Source organism: Anolis sagrei, chromosome 5 (assembly GCF_037176765.1).
Source record: "Anolis sagrei isolate rAnoSag1 chromosome 5, rAnoSag1.mat, whole genome shotgun sequence".
NCBI classification, from domain to species: Eukaryota; Metazoa; Chordata; class Lepidosauria; order Squamata; family Dactyloidae; genus Anolis; species Anolis sagrei.
Window position 1 is genome coordinate 158,396,614 of NC_090025.1, and position 20,277 is coordinate 158,416,890.

Below are 20,277 nucleotides of genomic sequence, written 5' to 3' on the forward strand. Positions count from 1 at the left end.
TGTTTACAATATTTATATTCTACTCTTCTCACCCCGAAGGGGACACAGGGCGGAATCACAGAACATACATAAGTGACATTCAATGCCATTTATACATTGACAAAACAGACAATTGTATATAGGCTTTTCCCATCTTTGGCATCTTGGAGGCTTGAGCTCAGTTCCGGCCATGGATGTGTATGTGCTGCCGCTCCATCTCCCTCCTGAAGAGCTTTGTTCGTAAACTTCCTCCTTTGAAATGCTGGTATTTTTCTGTTGTTTTCTCATGGGTACCTTAAAATACCTCCCTTCTTTTAAGCGGTACCTGTTTATCTACTCACATTTTTTGCTTTCAAACTGCTAGGTAGGTGGAAGCTGGGCTAAAGGTCGGGAGCTCACCCTGACCTGGGCTTCGAACTGTCAACCTCTTGATCGACAAGATTTACTGCAGCTGGTGGTTTAACCTGCTGTGTGAAAGCTCGACCTATTATGATAGCTTTCCTTTTTTGTTCCAGGTTTATTTATTATTTATTTAAAACTTTTATATCCCAATCTTCTCAACCTCCGTAGAGGGACTCAGCCCTATATTCCAGAATATCAAGGCAGAAAATCCCACATTATCTGAGTGTGGACTCAAATAACCCAGTTCAAAACAGATATTGTGGGATTTTCTGCCTTGATATTCTGGGATATAGGGCTGTGTGGAAGGGCCCCAGATCGACTGAAGATGAAGCTTGGTAAAAAGCACAATGAGAAATTGGGAGAGTGAGAAGCCAAGGCAGAAGGAAACGGAAGAGAGGCTTTAGGAAAAATGCAGGGTGCTTCCAAATTGTTCTGACTTCACTGCCATATTGACTTCACTGCCATATAATATCCAGATTATCTGCTGTTTTTCCCCTGACATTAAGTCCAGTTGTGTCCGACTCTGGGGGTTTGTGCTCATATCTATTTCTAAGCCAAAGAGCTGGCGTTGTCCGTAGACGTCTCCAAGGTCATGTGGCCGGCATGACTGCATGGAGCACCATTACCTTCCCGCTGGAGCGGTACCTATTGATCTACTCACATTTTCATGTTTTTGAATTGCTAGGTTGGCAATAGCTGGGGCTGACAGTGGAAGCTAACGCCACTCCCCCGATTTGAACCTGCAACCATTTGGTCAGCAAGTTTAGCAGATCAGCGGTTTAACCCACTTTGCCATATAATCCAGTTCAAAGCAGATAATCTGGGGCCTAAGATGAATCTATTACAGTGGTTTCTGGGGCCGAGAGTGTATGATTCGACCAAGATCAAGCAGTAGGTTTCTTTGGATGAGCATGGAATCAAACCCTGATCTACTTAATCATTCAAGATCTTGGCACTGAGACTGACACCTTTACACATTTCAAAGGCATTTGTTGTATCTTATCCCAAATTATATTGTATCATGGCTGGAAAGCATAATCACAGTTATAAACGTGTAACCTAAAACTATGCATTAATCACTGACAGATATCCATGCTTCCTACAAAAGAGCATAGGGAATAAACAGCAATGATAAAAGCCCAGTTTTTCATAACCAGGCAGCAGCTGCTGTGAACAACAGGATACCAAGCAACATATGGTACGTTTACATTATCATTTCATGTGGTTGCTTTTTTACAGTGAAACCCTTCAGTTCAATTGAATCTTTTTTAGGCACAAAGGTGCCCTTCTCTATCTCTCAACTGTTAAGAGTGTCCGGATATATTATATTTGTTACAGGTATTGTATTTTAAATTATTATCAAAGGCAATTACATTGTTATTTTTGTAAACATAGACTTAGTACAACATGTAACAAGTAGAGATTTCCCCTACAAAATGGGCCATCCTTTTATTCTTTTTCACAGGCAGAGGTTTCTCAAGTTCTGTGAGACCAAGCACTACTCTTAAGTAAATCTGAAATCTAAAGTCAAGGGAGAGGCTAAATGAAGTAACCTCTTCATCCTCTTTTTCCTTCTGGAAAAATGAATTCAAACACAGAAGTTTTAAAATAGCTCATAGCTAAGACTTATTAGTGATGTGAACTAATAAAGGAAACAAGATTCGATGCATGCAAATCTTTGGACAAATCCACATAGACTTATGAAAGTGCATGAGTTGCATAAAACTTATATATGCAAATTTATTTAAATGAAGTCCTACCCCAAATAATTTGAATCCAAGCAGTCAACTGCCTAAAAATGCTTGGGAGATGCACAGGAGGAAGATTTTGCTCTCTCTTTGAACCCTCTAGTGGTACAACAGGTTAAACCGCTGAGCTGCTGAACTTGCTGACCTAAAGGTCAGCGCTTTGAATCCGGGGAGTGGGGTGAGCTCCCACTGTTAGCCTCAGTTTCTGCCAACCTAGCAGTTTGAAACAAGCAAATATGAGTTGATCAATAGGTACCACTCTGGTGGGAAGGTAATGTCGCTCCATGAAGTCATGCCGGCCACATGACCTTAGAGGTGTCTATGGACAATGCTGGCTCTTTGGCTTAGAAACTGAGATGAGCACCAACCCCAAGAGTTGGACACGACTAAACTTAATGTCAGGGGAAAACCTTTACCTTTACCTATCCATACTATTATCTTTTTGTGCCCTGTCTACAATGTGGTGAAAAAAAATGTGGACACAAAGTGTATTAATATAGTTGCTAAGACTTCATCCCATAGAATCGTGGGATTTGTAGTTTGGCAAAGGATTTAGAATTCTCACACAGTTGTGTAATTGTATAAGTATAGTTATGTAGTACATCTGCATGCTTTGTTAATGGAGAAGGGAATAAAAAGTGTGTAACATTCAATGAGCCTATGACTGTACTCCTTTCTTATCTTGGGGAGGTCTGTTTGAGTAGTCTCAGGTGTTTAGCTCCCACAGCTTTAGAGGTTGCCTCATCCGATTGAATACAGGCAGTTAAAGTTGTCTGTCGTACAAAACTCAAAACCAGAAACAAGGCAAGAAAAAAAATCAGAATTCAGAAAATGAGAAGTTCCATCTTGTGGGGTTTTGCTGCATTCCTCCTTAATTTTATGTTTTTTGTTGGATATGCTGAGGAGGTTCCTACATCAGAAGGTAAGAGAGCAATATTTCAGGCTTTAAACAAAGAGGTGACAAGTAGTCCTGGAAACCATATGGATCATCAGGACATAGAAAAAGTAAATTCCAGATAGTAGCATGACACTTCTAGCCTGGCTATGACAAATCTCAACAATTGCAAAATGTGCACAGTATTCTGGGTAGTACAGAGTTGTCCCCCTCCATGAAGGGGCCCCCTATCATAGAGGGTTACTTTTAGCAGAGTGGATTGCTAAGGTCTTTGCAGATTACATTGCTTTCTATTCCACAAATCCCAACTATTATCTATTATTTTTCTTTATTTATCATATCTAAAGCGAATCAAGGTACAGCTGTAATGTATTTAAAAACACAAAATTTAAAAAAAACCTTGGCATTATACTAAATATCCTTTGATCAGTAGCTGGCCACTTGCAGTGCCTCTGGTGTTGCTATAAGAAGGCCCTCCATAGTGCATGTGGCTGGGCTCTGACTCTTCTCCACATTCGTATGTTGTGGACTCCACTTTGTGGCCCCCTTTCTTAAGGTTGGCTCTGCATCTCGTGGTGCCAGATCGCAGTCTGTTCAGTGCCTTCCAAGTCGCCCAGTCTTCTGTGTGCCCAGAAGGGGGTCTCTCTTTCGGTATCAGCCATGACTTGAGGTTCCAGGTTTTAGCCTGCCACTTTTGGACTCTCACTTGCTGAGGTGTTCCTGTGAGTATCTTTGTAGATCTTACAAAACTATTTCTTGATTTAAGGTGTTGCCATGCTGGCTGATATCCGAACAGAGGATGGGCCAGAGATGTCACTATTATTTATTATGAAAGCACTAAAATAGTATCCCTAACACCATAATAGGGTGCATTTACCCTGTGGAATTAATTCAGCTTGGCATCACAAACTTCCATGGCTCAATGCTATGAAATCCTAGGAGTTGTAGTTTTATTTAGTCTTTAGCCCTCTCTGCCAAAGAGTTCTGGTGCCTCAACAAACTATAAACCCCAGGATTCCATAGAAATCAGCCATGGTTTTTAGAGTGGAGTCATAACGCTATAACTTTGTAGTATGAAAGGGTTTTCAGTTGCTTTGAAGAAGCAGTATTTGCAAGACTATAACAATCATGATTCAGGCAAGGAAGTTTTAATCCAACTATTCAACCCTGTAAAACTATTCCTTAGAAGCCTGATTAATAGTAGGCTTTAACTTTGTTTAATGTCATGTAAAATCAAGTTGAAGTCAACTTCTCATGGAAAACAAGCTTTTTACCAGAGTTTCCTCAAAAGAGCTGCTCAAAGTCCCAGCAGGTATTGCCTGAAAATCTTCATTCCTAGCATGGTAGCAGGTAAAAGAAGGAAGGGTGTTATGTCAGGTTAATCTAAGCACTGCATAAAGGCAAAGATGCAGAAAGATAAATTCTCCAACAGGGGAGTCCTCACTGAACTTCAAAACACAGGTTGAAGATAGTTATGGCTGTGAGTTTCTGCAGAAATTCCATTTTGAAAGGATGGTGATCATCTACTTTTTCCAATTCTCTAGGCACCGTCAAAGATGCAAGGAAACCGGTTCTTCTGGAGGATATTGCAGCCATTGAAGCGTTTATCAATGCTGCTGAAGTGGTGGTGATTGGATTCTTTAAGGTTTGTTGAGAGAGTTCAGTCACAATAAGATACACAGTCAGTCCTTTCATATCAAGCACTCTAACAAAACTTGCTTTCAAACATGTATAATGTGGGTGATAACATAATCACTCCTAATTCCTAGATACAGCAAAAATTTTTTTACCTGGGTTGCTGTGAGTTTTTCAAGCTGTATGGCCATGTCCCAGAAGCATTCTCTTCTGACGTTTCATCCACACCTATGGCAGGCATCCTCAGAGGTTGTAAGATCTGTTGGAAACTAGGCAAGTGGGGTTTATATATCTGTGGAATGTCCAGGGTGGGAGCAAGAACTCTTGTCTGTTGGATCCCCCCAGGCAGGAAGCAGCCAGGCTTTGAAGCTTCGAGGTTATTCAGTGCTAATCAATTGCAATATTCACACTTACCTCAAGCAGACAAGAGTTCTTTCTCTCACCCTGGACATCCACAGATATATAAACTTGATTTGCCTAGTTTCCAACAGACCTCACAACCTCTGTGGATGCCTGTCATAGATGTGAGTGAAATGTCAGGAGAGAATGCTTCTGGAACATGGCCATACAGCCCAAAAAATTCACAGTGACCCAGTTATTCCAGCCATGAAAGCCTTCAACTTTTTTCCCTACTTGGTTGACACTTTTAGTAAAGTATGATGAGTATGACTTGAGCACAGTTTCATAACTTAATGCAACATTATTCAAGAAGAATAATTGAAGTGTGTGCAACAACTTAATCTCAGCTCCAAAATATAAAATGAAAATACTGACCTCTCCCAATAACCCAGGATACATGTTGATCTACTTTTTATAATTACTATCGGAAGTCAGTTTATGACACTCAGGGGCCAGTATTAGGCAGTTCATGTTGTTGTGAAACAGCAGACAGGGGTGAATCCTTGTCTTGAACCTCCCTAAAAAGGCAGCTACATACTGCCATTAAACTTCTGCCACCATTAAAACATCTGCCCGATATTTTGGAGCACGTGATATAGTGTTGCTGTGGGAAAAACTTGAAGTGGCAATTTTCTGGAGGACTGCCATCACTTGGAGGAGAGCTTAGGTTTGAACCATCCCCATGTGACAGCATTCGTGGGAATCCACAACGAAAGACGCAGTAAATGAGGCTTAACATCTGATTCTAATCATAATTTTTCCTATAGATTGATTTGCATCCAGAGTTTATGTGGCAATTGCTTTTTCCTAGTGTTTATGGTTTTGGTAAGAGTTTTTGGGGGGCAGCTAGTTCTCTCCTCTTGCAAAGTTTTTCCGGTACTTATGGCACTCTGTGATTAAAGTTGTGTCGTCTAATCATATGTAGATTATAGACTATCTTGCCTTTGGAATCAGCAAATCATACTACACCGACTTTGAGTCATTTTGTATGACTGCAGAAGGCAATTAAGTGAGATCAAAGAGTCAGAAGTGATTATACACACATACACACATCTTTCCCATGGCTGTATTGTGCTACATCTTCAACACCAACTAAGAGCAAACTTAAGCAGATTAGCCATGTGACAGACAATTTAGGACAACAAATTTATGCACAGAATAATCTCTACCAAGAGGTTCACGGGAACCTAACTATCTTCTCAAAACATTGAGGTTTATTCTGATAGAACCATCTCAATTGACCAAGAAAAAGTAAGGACGATTTTTACAGCATACTTTTAAAATGACATTATGTAACTCAGTTTTTGTTCCTGGGCTATAAATGTTATCCCTAATTGGTTCTGTCATAAAAGCATGGCACATGTTTATTAAACTGCAAAAACATTGTTTTTGTGGGATATTCTGTAGCACATTTTGCTATAGTTTTTCAATGAGTCGGGGTTGAGCGTCTGACTGTTAACAGCTGTTTAAAAAAGCTGTTTAAAAAATGCCCAGCTCAGTGTCGACCTAAGCAATTCGAAAACAGTTATGAGCTGTGAGTAGAGAAATTAGGCACCACTTAAAGCGGGGAGGCTAATTTATGAGACCATAAAAATGCCGGAGAGCAAGGAGGAAATAATACGATCAAAAAGGCTTGATGTCATTGTGGACGAAGCGACAGCTCCCTCTGTGACCGAATCGAGCAACCTCCAGGACGATTAGAAGTGGAAGCACTGTTGAATGAATGGCCTCTATCTGTTTGTATGTCTTGTATGTCAAAACCAGCATTGAATGATTGCCGTGTATATGTACATTGTGATCCACCCTGAGTCCCCTTCGGGGTGAGAAGAGCGGAATATAAATATTGTAAATAAATAAATAAATAAAATAAATGAATATTTCATAAAGTCTTAACTTAACTAATTCCTCATATTTATTTATTTATTTACGATATTTATATCCCATCCTTCACACCTCGAAGGGGACTCAGAGTGGCTTATGTTATCTGTATGTACAATATATATTATATTATTAGCATAGCACAATATTAGTATTATATATTACTATATTGTACTACATCAATATTAGTAATATTACATGTAATATAAAATATATAATTATTATATTATTGTATTGTATTATCAGTAGTATTATATTGTATTACAATATTATGACCAGTATTATATGTACATGCAATATATTATAATTATTAGCATAGCACAATATTAGTATTATATATAACTATATAGTACTATACCACTATACAGCAATATTATTAGTAATTTATTTATTTATTTGGAACATTTATATCCCATCCTTTCTCAACCTCCAAGGAGGGACTCAGAACGGCTAACATTATATGATATATATATATATATAGAGAGAGAGAGAGAGAGAGAGAGAGAGAGAGAGAGAGTCATGTCAGGAGCGACTTGAGAAACTGCAAGTCGCTTCTGGTGTGAGAGAATTGGCCTTCTGCAAGGACGTTGCCCAGGGGACACCTGGATGATTTGATGTTTTTATCATCCTTGTGGGAGGCTTCTCTCATGTCCCCGCATGAGGAGCTGGAGCTGATAGAGGGAGCTCATCTGCCTCTCGCTGGATTCAAACCTGCGACCTGTTGGTCTTCAGTCCTCCCGGCACAGGGGTTTAACCCACTGCACCACCGGGGGCTATGTAATATATAATATGCAATTATTATATTGTATTGTTATTAGTTTTATATTGTATTACATTATAATGTTATTATCAACATTATATGTATATACAATATATTATATGATTAGCACAGCACAATATTAGTATTATATATTACTATATTGTTGCTGGGGGAGGGGTTCCCAACTGAATGACCCTGACTCCCCTTCTTCACTCATAGTTTGTGGTAGTCACAAAAATGAAGTTTCTGGAGTATAACAACTACTATCAAATTATGTACTGCACAATTAAACAGGAAATAAGACTTTTAATCCAGGAACAGATTTTTTTTTAAATTTTTGTTATTAGTTTATATCCACTTACATGGGAGTGAATAGGCTAAGGCTCATGCTGGGTTTTTTTAAATAGAAAATTATGTTTCAATTTTGAAAACATCATGCTCTCTATAAATATCCTGTATACATGTGAAGCCAAGTTTCCAAGGGCTTGGGACTTGGTTTGGCCAGATAAAGCCCAGTTGGTTAATCATGGAACACTCAAGAGCACTTTCTTCCTCCCTTGGAAGTCCTTGGCTCCCTTTCCTTCCACACTTGTTTTCTTACCACAAACAGATGTTCAAAAGAATACTTCTGTTCTCTCGCTTTTCCTTTTCAACTGACCCTTTCCCTCAACTGAATCAATTATACTATGAACATTAGCCTCTGTTTAAAAGCCTCCAAAGAAGGAGCCTCCACCACATTCTGGGGCAGAGAGTTCCATGGCTCAACAGCTCTCACAGCCAGGAAGTTCTTCCTAATGTTCAGGTGAAATCTCCTTTCCTAGAGTTAGAAACCATTCTTCCATGTCCTAGTTTCCAGGGCAACAGAAAAGAAGCTTGCTCCCTCCTCCCTATGACTTCCCCTCCCATATTCATACATGGCCCTAATCATGTCTCCTCTCAGCCTTCTCTTCTGCAGGTTAAACATACCCAGCTCTTTAAGCCGCTCCTCATAGAGCTTGTCCTCCAGACCCTTGATCATTTTAGTCCAGCTTGTCAACATCTCCCTTCAATTGTGGTGCCCAGAATTGGACACAGTATTCCAGAATCTGGGGAGCAGGATCTGCCAAATTCTGCCAACCTAGCAGTTTGACAGCATGCAAATGTGAGTAGATCAATAGGTACCGCTCCAGTGGGAAGGTAACAGTGCTCCATGCCGTCATCCTGGCCACATGACCTTGGAGGTGTCTATGGACAATGCCAGCTCTTCGGCTTAGAAATGGAGATGAGCACCATCCTCCAGAGTCAGACACAGCTATACTTAATGTCAGGGGAAACCTTTACCTTTACTAGATAGCTTTAATAATTCGGCATTATTTTTCCTCCTTTCTTTCTTCCTCTTCCTCTCTCACTTCTTAGCCAATGTAAATGGTGTAGAATTTTGATCAATACATAGTGGATCAATAACCCAATTACACCCAGGAGCTGAATATTTTGTTGCTTGTGATGGAAGAGCAAATGTTTCCTGCTCACCCACTTACTCATTCCTGTCAAACTGGATAATATCAAGAGCTGATCAAGATGCCTTAGCTCTTGAGGGACAACTCGCACATTCACAAATCCCTGGTCTCTTTGGGATTAAAAAAATACAGTGCTAAACATAGAAAAGAAAGACATTACTGAGGGGAAGTCATAGGGAAGAGGGAGCAGGCTTGTTTTCTGCTGTCCTGGAGACTAGGACTTGGATCAATGGCTTCAAACTACAGGAAAGGAGATTTTACCTGAACATTAGACAGAACTTCCTAACTGTGAGACTTGTTCAGCAGTGGAACTCTCTGCCCCGGAGTGTGGTGGAAGCTCCTTCTTTGGAAGCCTGTAAACAGAGGCTGGATGGCTATCTGTTGGAGGTACTTTGCATGCGATTTTCCTGCTTCTTAGCCAGAGGTTGGATTGGATGGTTCATGAGGTCTCTTCCAACTCTATGATTCTACTCTGGTACTGAACACCAACTATCTTAGACAACTGGTCACACTTTGCTTAATGGCATGGCCACCTTTGCGTGTGTTTTCAACTAAGATAAATGCAGAATTTAAAAGCAGCTTCTGAAGTTTCATATCTTTTATTTCTTCCCATGAAGCAGTGAGTCATGAAGAAAAAGGTCCCTGAAGAAGCCTGTAGGAGTCAAAAGAGCCACCAGATGTCAGCATTCCCCCTAAATACTGGCTAGAGGAAAAAGTCTGCAGAAAACCTGTGGAATTTATTTGGTTCTCCAAGTGTTTTGAGGGTATCTCTACACTGTGGAATTAATGCAGTTTGATGCCACTGTCTCAGTGCTATGGAATCATGGTAGCTGCAGTTTTACAAGGTCTTTAGCCTCTCTGCCAAAGTGTCTAGTGCAGGCATGGGCAAACTTTGTCCTTCCAGATGTTTTGGACTTCGACTCCCACAATTCCTGGCCTCAGGCCCTTTCCTTTTCCCCCTCAGCCGCTTAGCGTATTGTAGTGTAAACTACAATACAACAAGCAACAATTATATATATTATTCTACATTACCTTATAAGCAGTCTTCTTTTTGCTATCTTCTTTTTGAGCCAGAATTCATCCTTGGACCAGTCTCTATGTGATAATTTTTAGAAACTTTGCTGTTTTTTAAAAATTTCTCTGGGGGAAGGCATCCATGTTACAGTGGATTACAGACAGTGCACATTTTTAGTGTTGTGTAATGGTCTAAACCGTTTGCCATGCCATTCTCTCTTCCTCCATCTCTTCAGGATTTGGAGCGACCAGAAGTTTCGGAATTCCGCATCATAGTGCAAAATATACCGGAAGTGCCGTTTGCGATTTCCAACAGCTCTCAAGTGCTTTCTCATTACAATGTCACCAGAAATACCATCTCCCTCTTCCGTGAGGTAGGTGTTCTTTTTTGTTTCCACCACTTTCAGTAACAATAAAGGTGCTAATAGTATAATCTGGGACCATTTCTTAAATTCCATTAATAGCGGAATGTATGATGTCTTATTTACTTTGCAGTGAAGATATTAATATGTATATCCAAAATCAGCAGGAATATTTTGGCTTGGAATATCATGGATAGGAGAGTGGCTCAACACAATTAGTTCAATGTATTATCGAAGGCTTTCATGGCTGGAATCACTGGGTTGTTGTAGGTTTTTCAGGCTACATGGCCATGTTCTAGAAGCAGTCTCTCCTGACGTTTTGCCTGCATCTAGGGCAAGCATCCTCAGAGGTTGTGAGGTCTCACAACCTCTGAGGATGCTTGCCATAGATGCAGGCAAAACGTCAGGAGAGACTGCTTCTAGAACATGGCCATGTAGCCTGAAAAACCTACAACAAACCACAATTAGTTCACTTTGTATTAACAAAAAAGTTGTTTCCCTGCTCCTTTGGCTGCTCTAGTGCTTGAAGACAAATAGCATGTTTTGGAATGAATTCAATGTTGCTTAAAAACTGATTAAATGACTCTAATCTTAATTAGTATATGGATAATAATCATCTATGTTGATTTTGGCAAGTCTTTAGAACAGCGGTTTTCAACCTTTCTAATGCCGTGACCCCTTAATACAGTTCCTCCTGTTGATGTGACATCCAACCATAAAATTATTTTCGTTGCTACTTCAGAACTGTAATTTTGCTACTTTTATGAATTGTAAAGTAAATCTCTAATATGCAGGATGTATTTTCATTCACTGGACCAAATTTGGCAAAATACTCAATACACCCACATTTGAATACTGGTGGGATGGAAGGGGGGGGGGGATTGATTTTGTCATTTGGGAGTTGTATTTGCTGGGATTTATAGTTCACCTACAATCAAAGAGCATTCTGAACTCCACAAACGATGGAACTCCATCAACCTCACAGAACTCCCATGACCTACATGGTGGACATTGACCTTGAGTTTTGAAGATGTAGTTCACCTACATCGAGAGAGCATTGTCGACTGAAACAATGATGGATCTGGACCAAACTTGGCATGAATACTCAATATACACAGATGTGAAAACTAGTGGAGTTTGGGGAAAATAGACATTGACAGTTGTAGTTACTGGGATTTATAGTTCACCTACAATCAGAGCATTCTGAACCCCACCAACGATAGAATTGGACCAGACTTCCCATATAAAACCCCTATGAGCAACAGAAAATACTGTGTTTTCCGATGGTCTTTGAAGACCCTCTGATACCCCCTCATGACCCCCCCCAGGGGTCCCGACACCCAGGTTGAAAAACGTTGCTTTAGAATGTCATATTTTTTATTTTCAAAAGAGAATCATGGCAGCTGTCTTATGATAATGGGTTTTTCACCATAAGCTTTATAGGACTGCAGATTATGTCATCAGATGCATGGAGCATTACTGAAGTTGGCAGATCATTCATACTCATGCTTTGGTGGGTGAATATAATAAACAAAATGGAACTGAAATTCATAAGAACAAATGCTCTGTGCATATATGAAAGCACTCAAGAATGTATTCCAGTTCCTATAATACAAGGATGGGAATCACATTTGGACTGTAGCTTCCATTATTCCTCATCTGCCTGTATGCCACCTAGATCTTGTGGGACGTACTGTCCAACAACACCTTGAGGTGCACATGTTTACCATCCTGTCTTTAATCTGAAGACTATTAACTAGAGTCATATGTGACTTAATAGCACTTAGGAAAGGAATTTTTTAAAGACTAAAGATTTATAGTAGCATTTCCCTGCCTATATTTCTCCAGTCCCCTTTTCCTTAACCTCTCTGCCCTTTCTGTCACTAGTCAACTTGACTAAAGCTTTCAAAGCAGGCAATGAGCCTGAGGCAAAAGCCATGATTACAATTCTTTCTTGAACAACAAACATTATAGCTTCTCAGATACCGACATTTGTTTTGTAATGTACTTGTCTTTTCACTCTCTAGGTCTCCCGAAGTCTGTACTCTGGGGATTTTACACCTCTTGCTCCTTAGTCTTCTGCCTGACTGGGTTGCTTTTCAACATCAGCACTTTTTCCTCTGTGCTTTGCAGCTTAAGATTTTTAAGTAGCCAGTCAGAAAAAAAAATTAAACAGCATCTGCAAAGTAGCTTTCGTCAGCAAGATATCCCCCCACAATGCTCTTATTTACTTCCTGGCCAAGGTGGGAGAAGGAATGGAGGGGGTGTGCAAACACAGGCCCCCCTCCAGCTAACCTAATATTGCACTTCATGTATGTACACAGGAAACTCTTCAGGTTACTTTGAAATTATAACTGCTAGCAATTTTCATGGCTCGTTAGCATCCTGAACCAACTGTCTCGCTATGTTCCTTTGTCTGTTCAGGCCATCACCATCTAACAAATAACTCTGGGTATATACCTGACTAAAGCAAGTAGTGAAGAGAACATATTTGAATGTATTGTCGAAGGATTTCATGGCCGGAATCACTGGGTTGTTGTAGGTTTTTTTGGGCTATATGGCCATGTTCTAGAGGCATTCTCTCCTGATGTTTCGCCTGCGTCTATGGCAAGCATCCTCAGAGGTATTCTCACTACCTCTGAGAATGCTTGCCATAGATGCAGGCGAAACGTTGGGAGAGAATGCCTCTAGAACATGGCCATATAGCCCAAAAAAAAAAACCTACAACAACCCAGAACATATTTGTTTCTGACCTGGATAGTTTGTGTCATATAGAGACCTCGGGTAAAGTCATAATCCATTGGTTATGGAAGCTTCTGGTTTAGTATTATGAGTCATCAACCTCACTGATATGGGAACCAGATGCCAGTAGGGACACTATGATTTATCTCTTAGGTCAATAGGTAGGCAAGGTGTCTCAGCATTGAATGTTTGCCGTATATATGCTGTGCTTCGCTCTGAGACCCCTTTGGGGTGAGAAGGGCGGAATATAAATGTTTTCAATAAATAAATAATAATAAATAAGAAGCTGCTGGGAAAGGGAGAACACAGAGAAGATCTGATAACCCAGGATGGCATCATAGAAGAAAATATGGCCATTTGGGAAACCCCAGGAAGCTAGTTTGGTTCTCATGAAGGCCAGATTCAGCCTCAAGGCCTGACATTCAACACCTCTAAACTTGGAAATAAGTAGATGCCACATAGAATGTTTGTAGCTCTTCTAAAGTAAGTGCCCATTTACTCTCCAGTAGAGTTGGCCCATGCACATACTTATGTCTTCTATTTAAGATCAACATTCTTCCACTTCATCTCATTGAGGGACAGGGCCTTCTCAGTGGTGGTTCCTCAGCTCTGGAACGCTCTCCCCGGTGAGATTAGATTAGCTCCTTCCCTCCTGGCCTTTAGAAAGAAAACAAAGATGTGGTTGTGGGACCAAGGCTTTGGCCAGTAAAATAATGTAGTGCAAAGAATAATTAGGGAATATGTGCAATGACAATTGGAATGGCTCAGGTGTCCGGGTTGTATGGCTATGTTCCAATAGCATCGTCTCCTGATATTTCACCTGCATCTATGGCAGGCATCCTCAGAGGTTGTGTGGTTTGTTGGAAACTAGTAAAATTGGGTTTATATATCTGTGGAATGCCCAGGGTGGGAGAAATAACTCTTGTGTGTTTAAGGTAGATGTGAATGTTTGAATTGCCCACTTTGATTAGCATTTGATGGCCTAGCAGTTTTAAGATTTGACTTCTTATTGCCTGGTGGAATCCCTTGGCGGGGAGGTAACAGCGCTCCATGCAGTCATGCTGGCCACATGGCCTAGGAGGTGTCTACGGACAACTGCGGTTCTTCGGCTTAGAAATGAAGATGAGCACCACCCCGGATTTGACTAGACTTAATGTCAGGGAAAACCTTTACCTTTACCTATGGTCATAACATGTATTTTAGTTAGACAGGGCAGTTTTGATATGCATCTGTCTTAAAGAATGTAAAAAAAGCTTAAAAGTTAGAAGAAGCCACAAAACTATTGGGAAAGGCATACTCTCATCTTCCCTGCCTTGTAGAAAGAGATTTGGAAAATGCACTTGTAGATGACTCACCATTTATCCAATAACAACATATGTAATTTCAACAGGTGCAATAAATGGAAACCAGATTTAACTGGCTAATTTCTACTTGGTCGTGATCTCTTTTTCCTTCCACTCTCCCCTCGTGTCTCAAGTCCACAGTCTGAGTGAAACTGGACATAATTATTGATTGCATAAAAAGCCACCACCCTGGATCCACTTGTCTTGGTTTCTATTTCTCCTTGGTTGACTATTTAAAGATGATAAACAAATGGGTGCTGCCAGAATTAAACTGCGTTGGTAGGTTATAAATACAGATTGAGGAAGAATGCCGGAGTGGGAGATTTTTAATTTCCCCTGAGTAAACTGGAAAGAAGTAAAAAAGTGTGGCCTAGAAGAGGGGGAAGTGGAACATGAACCTGGAATGAATACTCAGCTCTAAAATTATCAAGGCAGATATAGGCAAATAAAAGAACGGCAATAAATCAGGAATAAGGTAAGAGCCTCATTGTTATTTGCACAGCAGAACAAGAATATTTAGGTCAGAAGAGGTGATAGCATCAGTGCCCCGAAGCTGGACAGCATTCTCAACTAATTTAGAGTACAATCCTATGCAAGTTTACATAGATGTAAGTCCCATTGGGTTCATTTGGATTTACTCCCTGGAAGGTGCTTATAGAATTATAATAATGGACCACAATTCCTGTGGCTTTCAGTGAAATGATGCTCAATTGTCATGGTGGAGTTGTATGCTGGTGAATGTGTTGTCGAAGGCTTTCATGATCGGAATCACGAAGTTGCTGTGAGTTTTCCATGCTGATCCAGAATTATTCTCTCCTAACATTTTTTAAAAAGAGTTTTTTAGATTCCCTCCTTTCTGTTGAAATTGTCCACATGCTTGTGGAATTCAATGGCTTCTCTGTGTTAGTCTGACCTGATGAACCAACCTGGACACAGCAGATTATTTGAGAACACAAAAATGCTGGACGACTCTAACAACCACATATCAGACTGCACAGAGAAGCCATTGAAATCCACAAGTATGTGGACAATTTCAACAGAAAGGAGGAAACCATGGAAATGAATAAAATCTGGCTAACAGTTTTTTAAAAACTATAAAATCAGGACAGTAAATAAAGAGCAACACTCAAAAAGCAGGGGAATTCCAGACAAGAATCAATCAGGACCAGCTAACACCTCCAAACAAAGGATTCCCCCAGGCAGCAACAGCCAGGCTTTGAAGTTGAAAGGCCATTAAATGCTAATCAAGATGGCCAATTGCAACATTCACACTTGCCTCAAGCAAATAAGAGTTATTTCTCCCACCCTGGACATTCCACAGATATATAAATCCCACTTGCCTAGTTTCCAACAGACCTCACAACCTCCAAGGATGCCTGCCATAGATGTGGGTGAAACATCATCAATGCTTCTGGAGCATGGCCATACAGCCTGGAAAACTCACATCAACCCTGTATTGATGGTGGCTTTCTAGCTTTTGTATGTTTTACAGGGCCGAAATACCTCTCTCAGAGGCATTTCATGTCAGTTATTGACAATATTTTACTTTTGGCCCAACTCACTAGAAATTCTGCCCTCTGAAACACAATGAATTTTCTACCCTGTTGCTTGCTTGTAGACCATTTGTATCTATTCTGACTAGAATTCTCTTTGTTATAGAATTAATTTTGATATAGTTCAATTTTGGCATTTGCTATAGTATTAGTGAATGTTGGTATGAATGTATTATTTTATTTATTATATTTATTTATACCTCCCTTTATCTCCCCAAAGGGGACTCAAAGCGGCACTTGTTGTTTGCCAACTTTTAACACATAGACGGTTTCTGTATCAGAAAGGAAATAAATTTTGCATGTGTTTAGAAACAGTATAAAATGTATTTTTTCTTCGTCCTTGGTTGTGATATTCAGTATGCCACCAGAGATCTTTAGCTCTAGGTGCAGTAATATTTGTAATTTTAAAAATCAAAACTGTTTCTGGGTCTTGGTCCTATCCAGAAGGGCTGGATGTGTAGATGCCCTTCCCCAAGCGATTTCTTAAGTTTCAAACTTTGTTAGGTACTCAGTATGTGTGCATACATATATTGACTCTTTAGTACAGACGATTCCTTATGTTATGGCAAAATATGCAAAGCATCAGATTCTGGTTAATCTCTGTTTTTATAGAAGTCTGTTGTCTGATCCAGCTCCAGTGAGAACTCTTTCCACTGACTTTGGTGGTCCCTGAAACTGTCCCAGGAGCTTATGAGCTCTGGCTCATATAAATTTAATCCTAGTTTAAAACATCATATTTTCCATGGGACTGCTCTTGTTTGCTCCTAGGCTAGCGAGAGAAGAAACAGGTCTCCAATACTTTTCCACTGTAACCTGAGAAGCACATTTGAGACAAAACTCTGCACCAGAGACAACATGTGGCAAGGATGGGCAAACGCTGACCCTAGATGTTGGTTGACTACCATTCCTATCAACAACAATCAGCAAAGCCAATGATGAAGGTTATCAGGAACTGAAGTCCAACATCTAAAAAACTATAGTTGCTGAACCCTGATGTATAGAAAAGAGTGCTGTGGGTAGATCTGCCTCTGGGAGGAAAAAAGACTCAAACATTTTATGGGATAGCAGAATACAGAATTCTCTGTGCATATATATTTCCTGTGTTCCAACTATGTTGTCCACTCAAACTTGGCAACCTCCAGCTGTGTTATACCAATCTGGAGATGTTGCAGTTTGCAGTCAACATGTCCAGAGGGTGCCAAATTGGGCAACATTAGTCCATATGTTTACAAGGATTCAGACCTGTCCTTCTGACCCTTCGTTAGATGGGTTAACCAAGCAGCTAATCATTCAGCTGGAGCTCTGTTTTTGCCTTTTTGATTCCCTCCTGTCTGCCTTTTAAGAAGACTATCAAGAAAATAGATCCAGGAAGATGTCAGGAGGCAATCTTTTCCCAAAAATGTTGTTTGTGGAGCCAGAATAATTTTTTCTTGATCTTCTGGAAACAAAATCCTATGTTTATTGGAGAGCTTTCTTGCTTGCACAATGTTTCCAGGAAATCCACATAAGCTTGTGCCAATGAAATAAGCAGCTGAATGCTTTCAAAAATGGGAAAGATTTAGTTTGGTTAAGACTCTGTTTCCAGAGGGCACAAAACAGTTATCAACTAATCTCTCTTGCCTTTGGAATCCAGAGCACTATTTTGCACCTGATGATAACAGTCTTCTCTGAAGTCTACAAAGATGTTTGTTATGCTTTTCAGCTAGAGGAAAAGAGAAAAGAAAATAGCCATCCCAAGTTGTGGGAATAATTTAGTGTTATGGTCCATATGAAAATCTTAGGCAATGTGTATTGTACATGGTAGGGTGGACATTGTGAATAGTGTGTACATTGTTGAAATGTGTCAATAGAATAGCAAGTAACTTGGAAATGACAGGCACATTGATCCTAAATCAGTTTGGGCAGGTTCTGGAGATTTCTAAGTGACCACTTCTTTGATATGCAGAATGTTAAAGCACCAGATCCTATCTGGTCTTGGAAGTTAAGCAGGGCCATGCTTAGTTCGCACTTGGAAAGGAAAGTATTAAGGATGCGGTTGGTTACATTCAGAGGAAGGAAATAACAAGTCTAATCCAAATCAATGTTGCCAAAGAAAATGCTATGATAGGGTCACTCTAAGTTGGGATGAATATCAAGGCACATAACAATAACAGCAACTTGAAAGTAAGTGTTTCTTCTCCTAGTTTTAGAGAAGTAGGTCAGGTTAAGATAAAGAGGTAGGTCAAGATGACAAGGAAGAATCTTTTAATTACCTAGTTAGGGCATTGTGCAATTATCTAGTTTTTAAATTATACTATCCTGTAGTTTTTAATTAATGTATCCTGTAATTTTCAAAAACTATAAATGTACATTTTCCCATTTCTCCCTTACTACAAGCCTCCAGAAAACACCTGTTTTATAGCTCTACTACTAATGCTACTACTAATAGTTTTATTTCTTACCCACCTCTCATCATGGCTCAAGGCAGGTTACAACATTGCAAAAACACATAATCAAAACACATAATCATATAAAAATACTCCATAGAATATACATATTAAAACATATTTCCATATTAAAATACATATTAAAATACACAAAACAAAAGTTAGACACAGAGTGGAAGTTTAAAATCCATCATTAAAACTCTCTGGGTAAGCCTGCCAGAAAAGAGAGGTCTTCACTTGTGTCTTAAATTGTGATAGCTGATATAGCTGTCAGAGCTTTTTTGGCAGGTTGTTCCACAGTCTTGGGGTGGCCGTTGAAAAGGTTCTCTGACTGACGGTTGCCAGTTGGGTTCTCGCAGATTGGAGCGGATGTTCCCCAGAGAACCTTAGTATTTGGGGCGGATTATATGGGAGGAAACGATCCTGTAGGTAACCTGGACCCAAACCATGTAAGGCTTTAATGGTCAATACCAACACCTTATACTTTACCCAGAAACTAATTGGCAGCCAGTGGAGTGACTTTAGGGTAGATGTAATATACTCACTCCTAGATGTTCCTGTAGTGCACTCTACTTCCATAAATAACAAATATGTTAACAATGTTGGCACCTCCTGATCGAATCACTCTGGTTGAATGGTACACAGGGACCTAGTTTGTGCAGGGGGAACTGAGTTCTTGGATGGAGCTTCGGGAATTTGTAGTGTAGTTAAGGTTTATATATTATGGAAGGGATTTGTGTGGTACAAATAATGAGTATGTGATATAGTGCTTAGACTACAGGAGGACTTGGAAAATTCAGGATCTAGTCCCACTGACGCCATGAAACTCGCTGACTAACCTTGAGCTTGTTATCTTCTCTGAGCCTGCAATTTATAAGATTATCATGAGGATAAAATGAGGTTATGAGGGCAATGTATACCACCTTGGAGGCAAGGTAGAATACAAATTATGATGGTTCAATTAATGATGATCATAAATGAAAACAATGTGTGGGTAGAAGATTTTTTTAATACATGACTTTATTTTTCTGAGTGCTGTAGGGGGCAATAACTACAAAAGAGCAACAACAGTTAGACTATTTGCTTTGTTTCAGGTGGATAACAAAAGGCAAGATGTGGAAATCGAAGATATTAAAGGACTCGATGCTGACAAGCTGAGTCGCTTTGTCCGGGCCAATGAACTCCGTTGGGTGACCGAGTACAACCCTATGGTAACAAAGGACTTCTCTAAAGCCTACTGGGGTCGGAACTGCCAGTGCATTTGATTTCTGAGTTCACACTTTCAGTCCGAATGGTAAAAGAACAGAAACATAGAATCAACATATCAATCAGATGGTACCACGCTGCCTTAAAATCCAAGCTAATTATTTGATTGTAGAGCAATAATCCAGCCACTATTTTATATATCTGTTTCCATATAGGATCAAATCACTAACTTCCTGCCGCGTAAGGGGAATCCCCCCCCCCCAAACAAAGACAAAACAAAAACAGCCCATTTGAAATCTGAGGTCCTCAGCGAAAGCTCTGTTGTATGTACTAACATCTCATGAAGTTAAGATTAGCATGCAAATATAACAGGGCTTTCTTTGTAGCAGAACTTAGAACGTGGAATTTCCTGCCAAAGCAAGGAAGGGTGATTCCATCT

General features: G+C 40.0%; 1 protein-coding gene across 1 annotated transcript in view; it reads left to right on the forward strand.

Moving 5' to 3' along the window:
- The first annotated feature begins 2,878 nt into the window (after positions 1-2,878).
- Positions 2,879-20,277, forward strand: part of ERP27 (endoplasmic reticulum protein 27) — a 33,800-nt gene continuing 16,401 nt past the window's right edge. The window contains exons 1-4 of the mRNA XM_060776127.2: positions 2,879-3,051; positions 4,569-4,669; positions 10,443-10,580; positions 19,727-19,843. Of these exons, the coding sequence (XP_060632110.2) occupies positions 2,961-3,051; positions 4,569-4,669; positions 10,443-10,580; positions 19,727-19,843 (447 nt within the window). The 5' untranslated portion in view covers positions 2,879-2,960. The remainder of the gene's footprint in view (positions 3,052-4,568; positions 4,670-10,442; positions 10,581-19,726; positions 19,844-20,277) is intronic.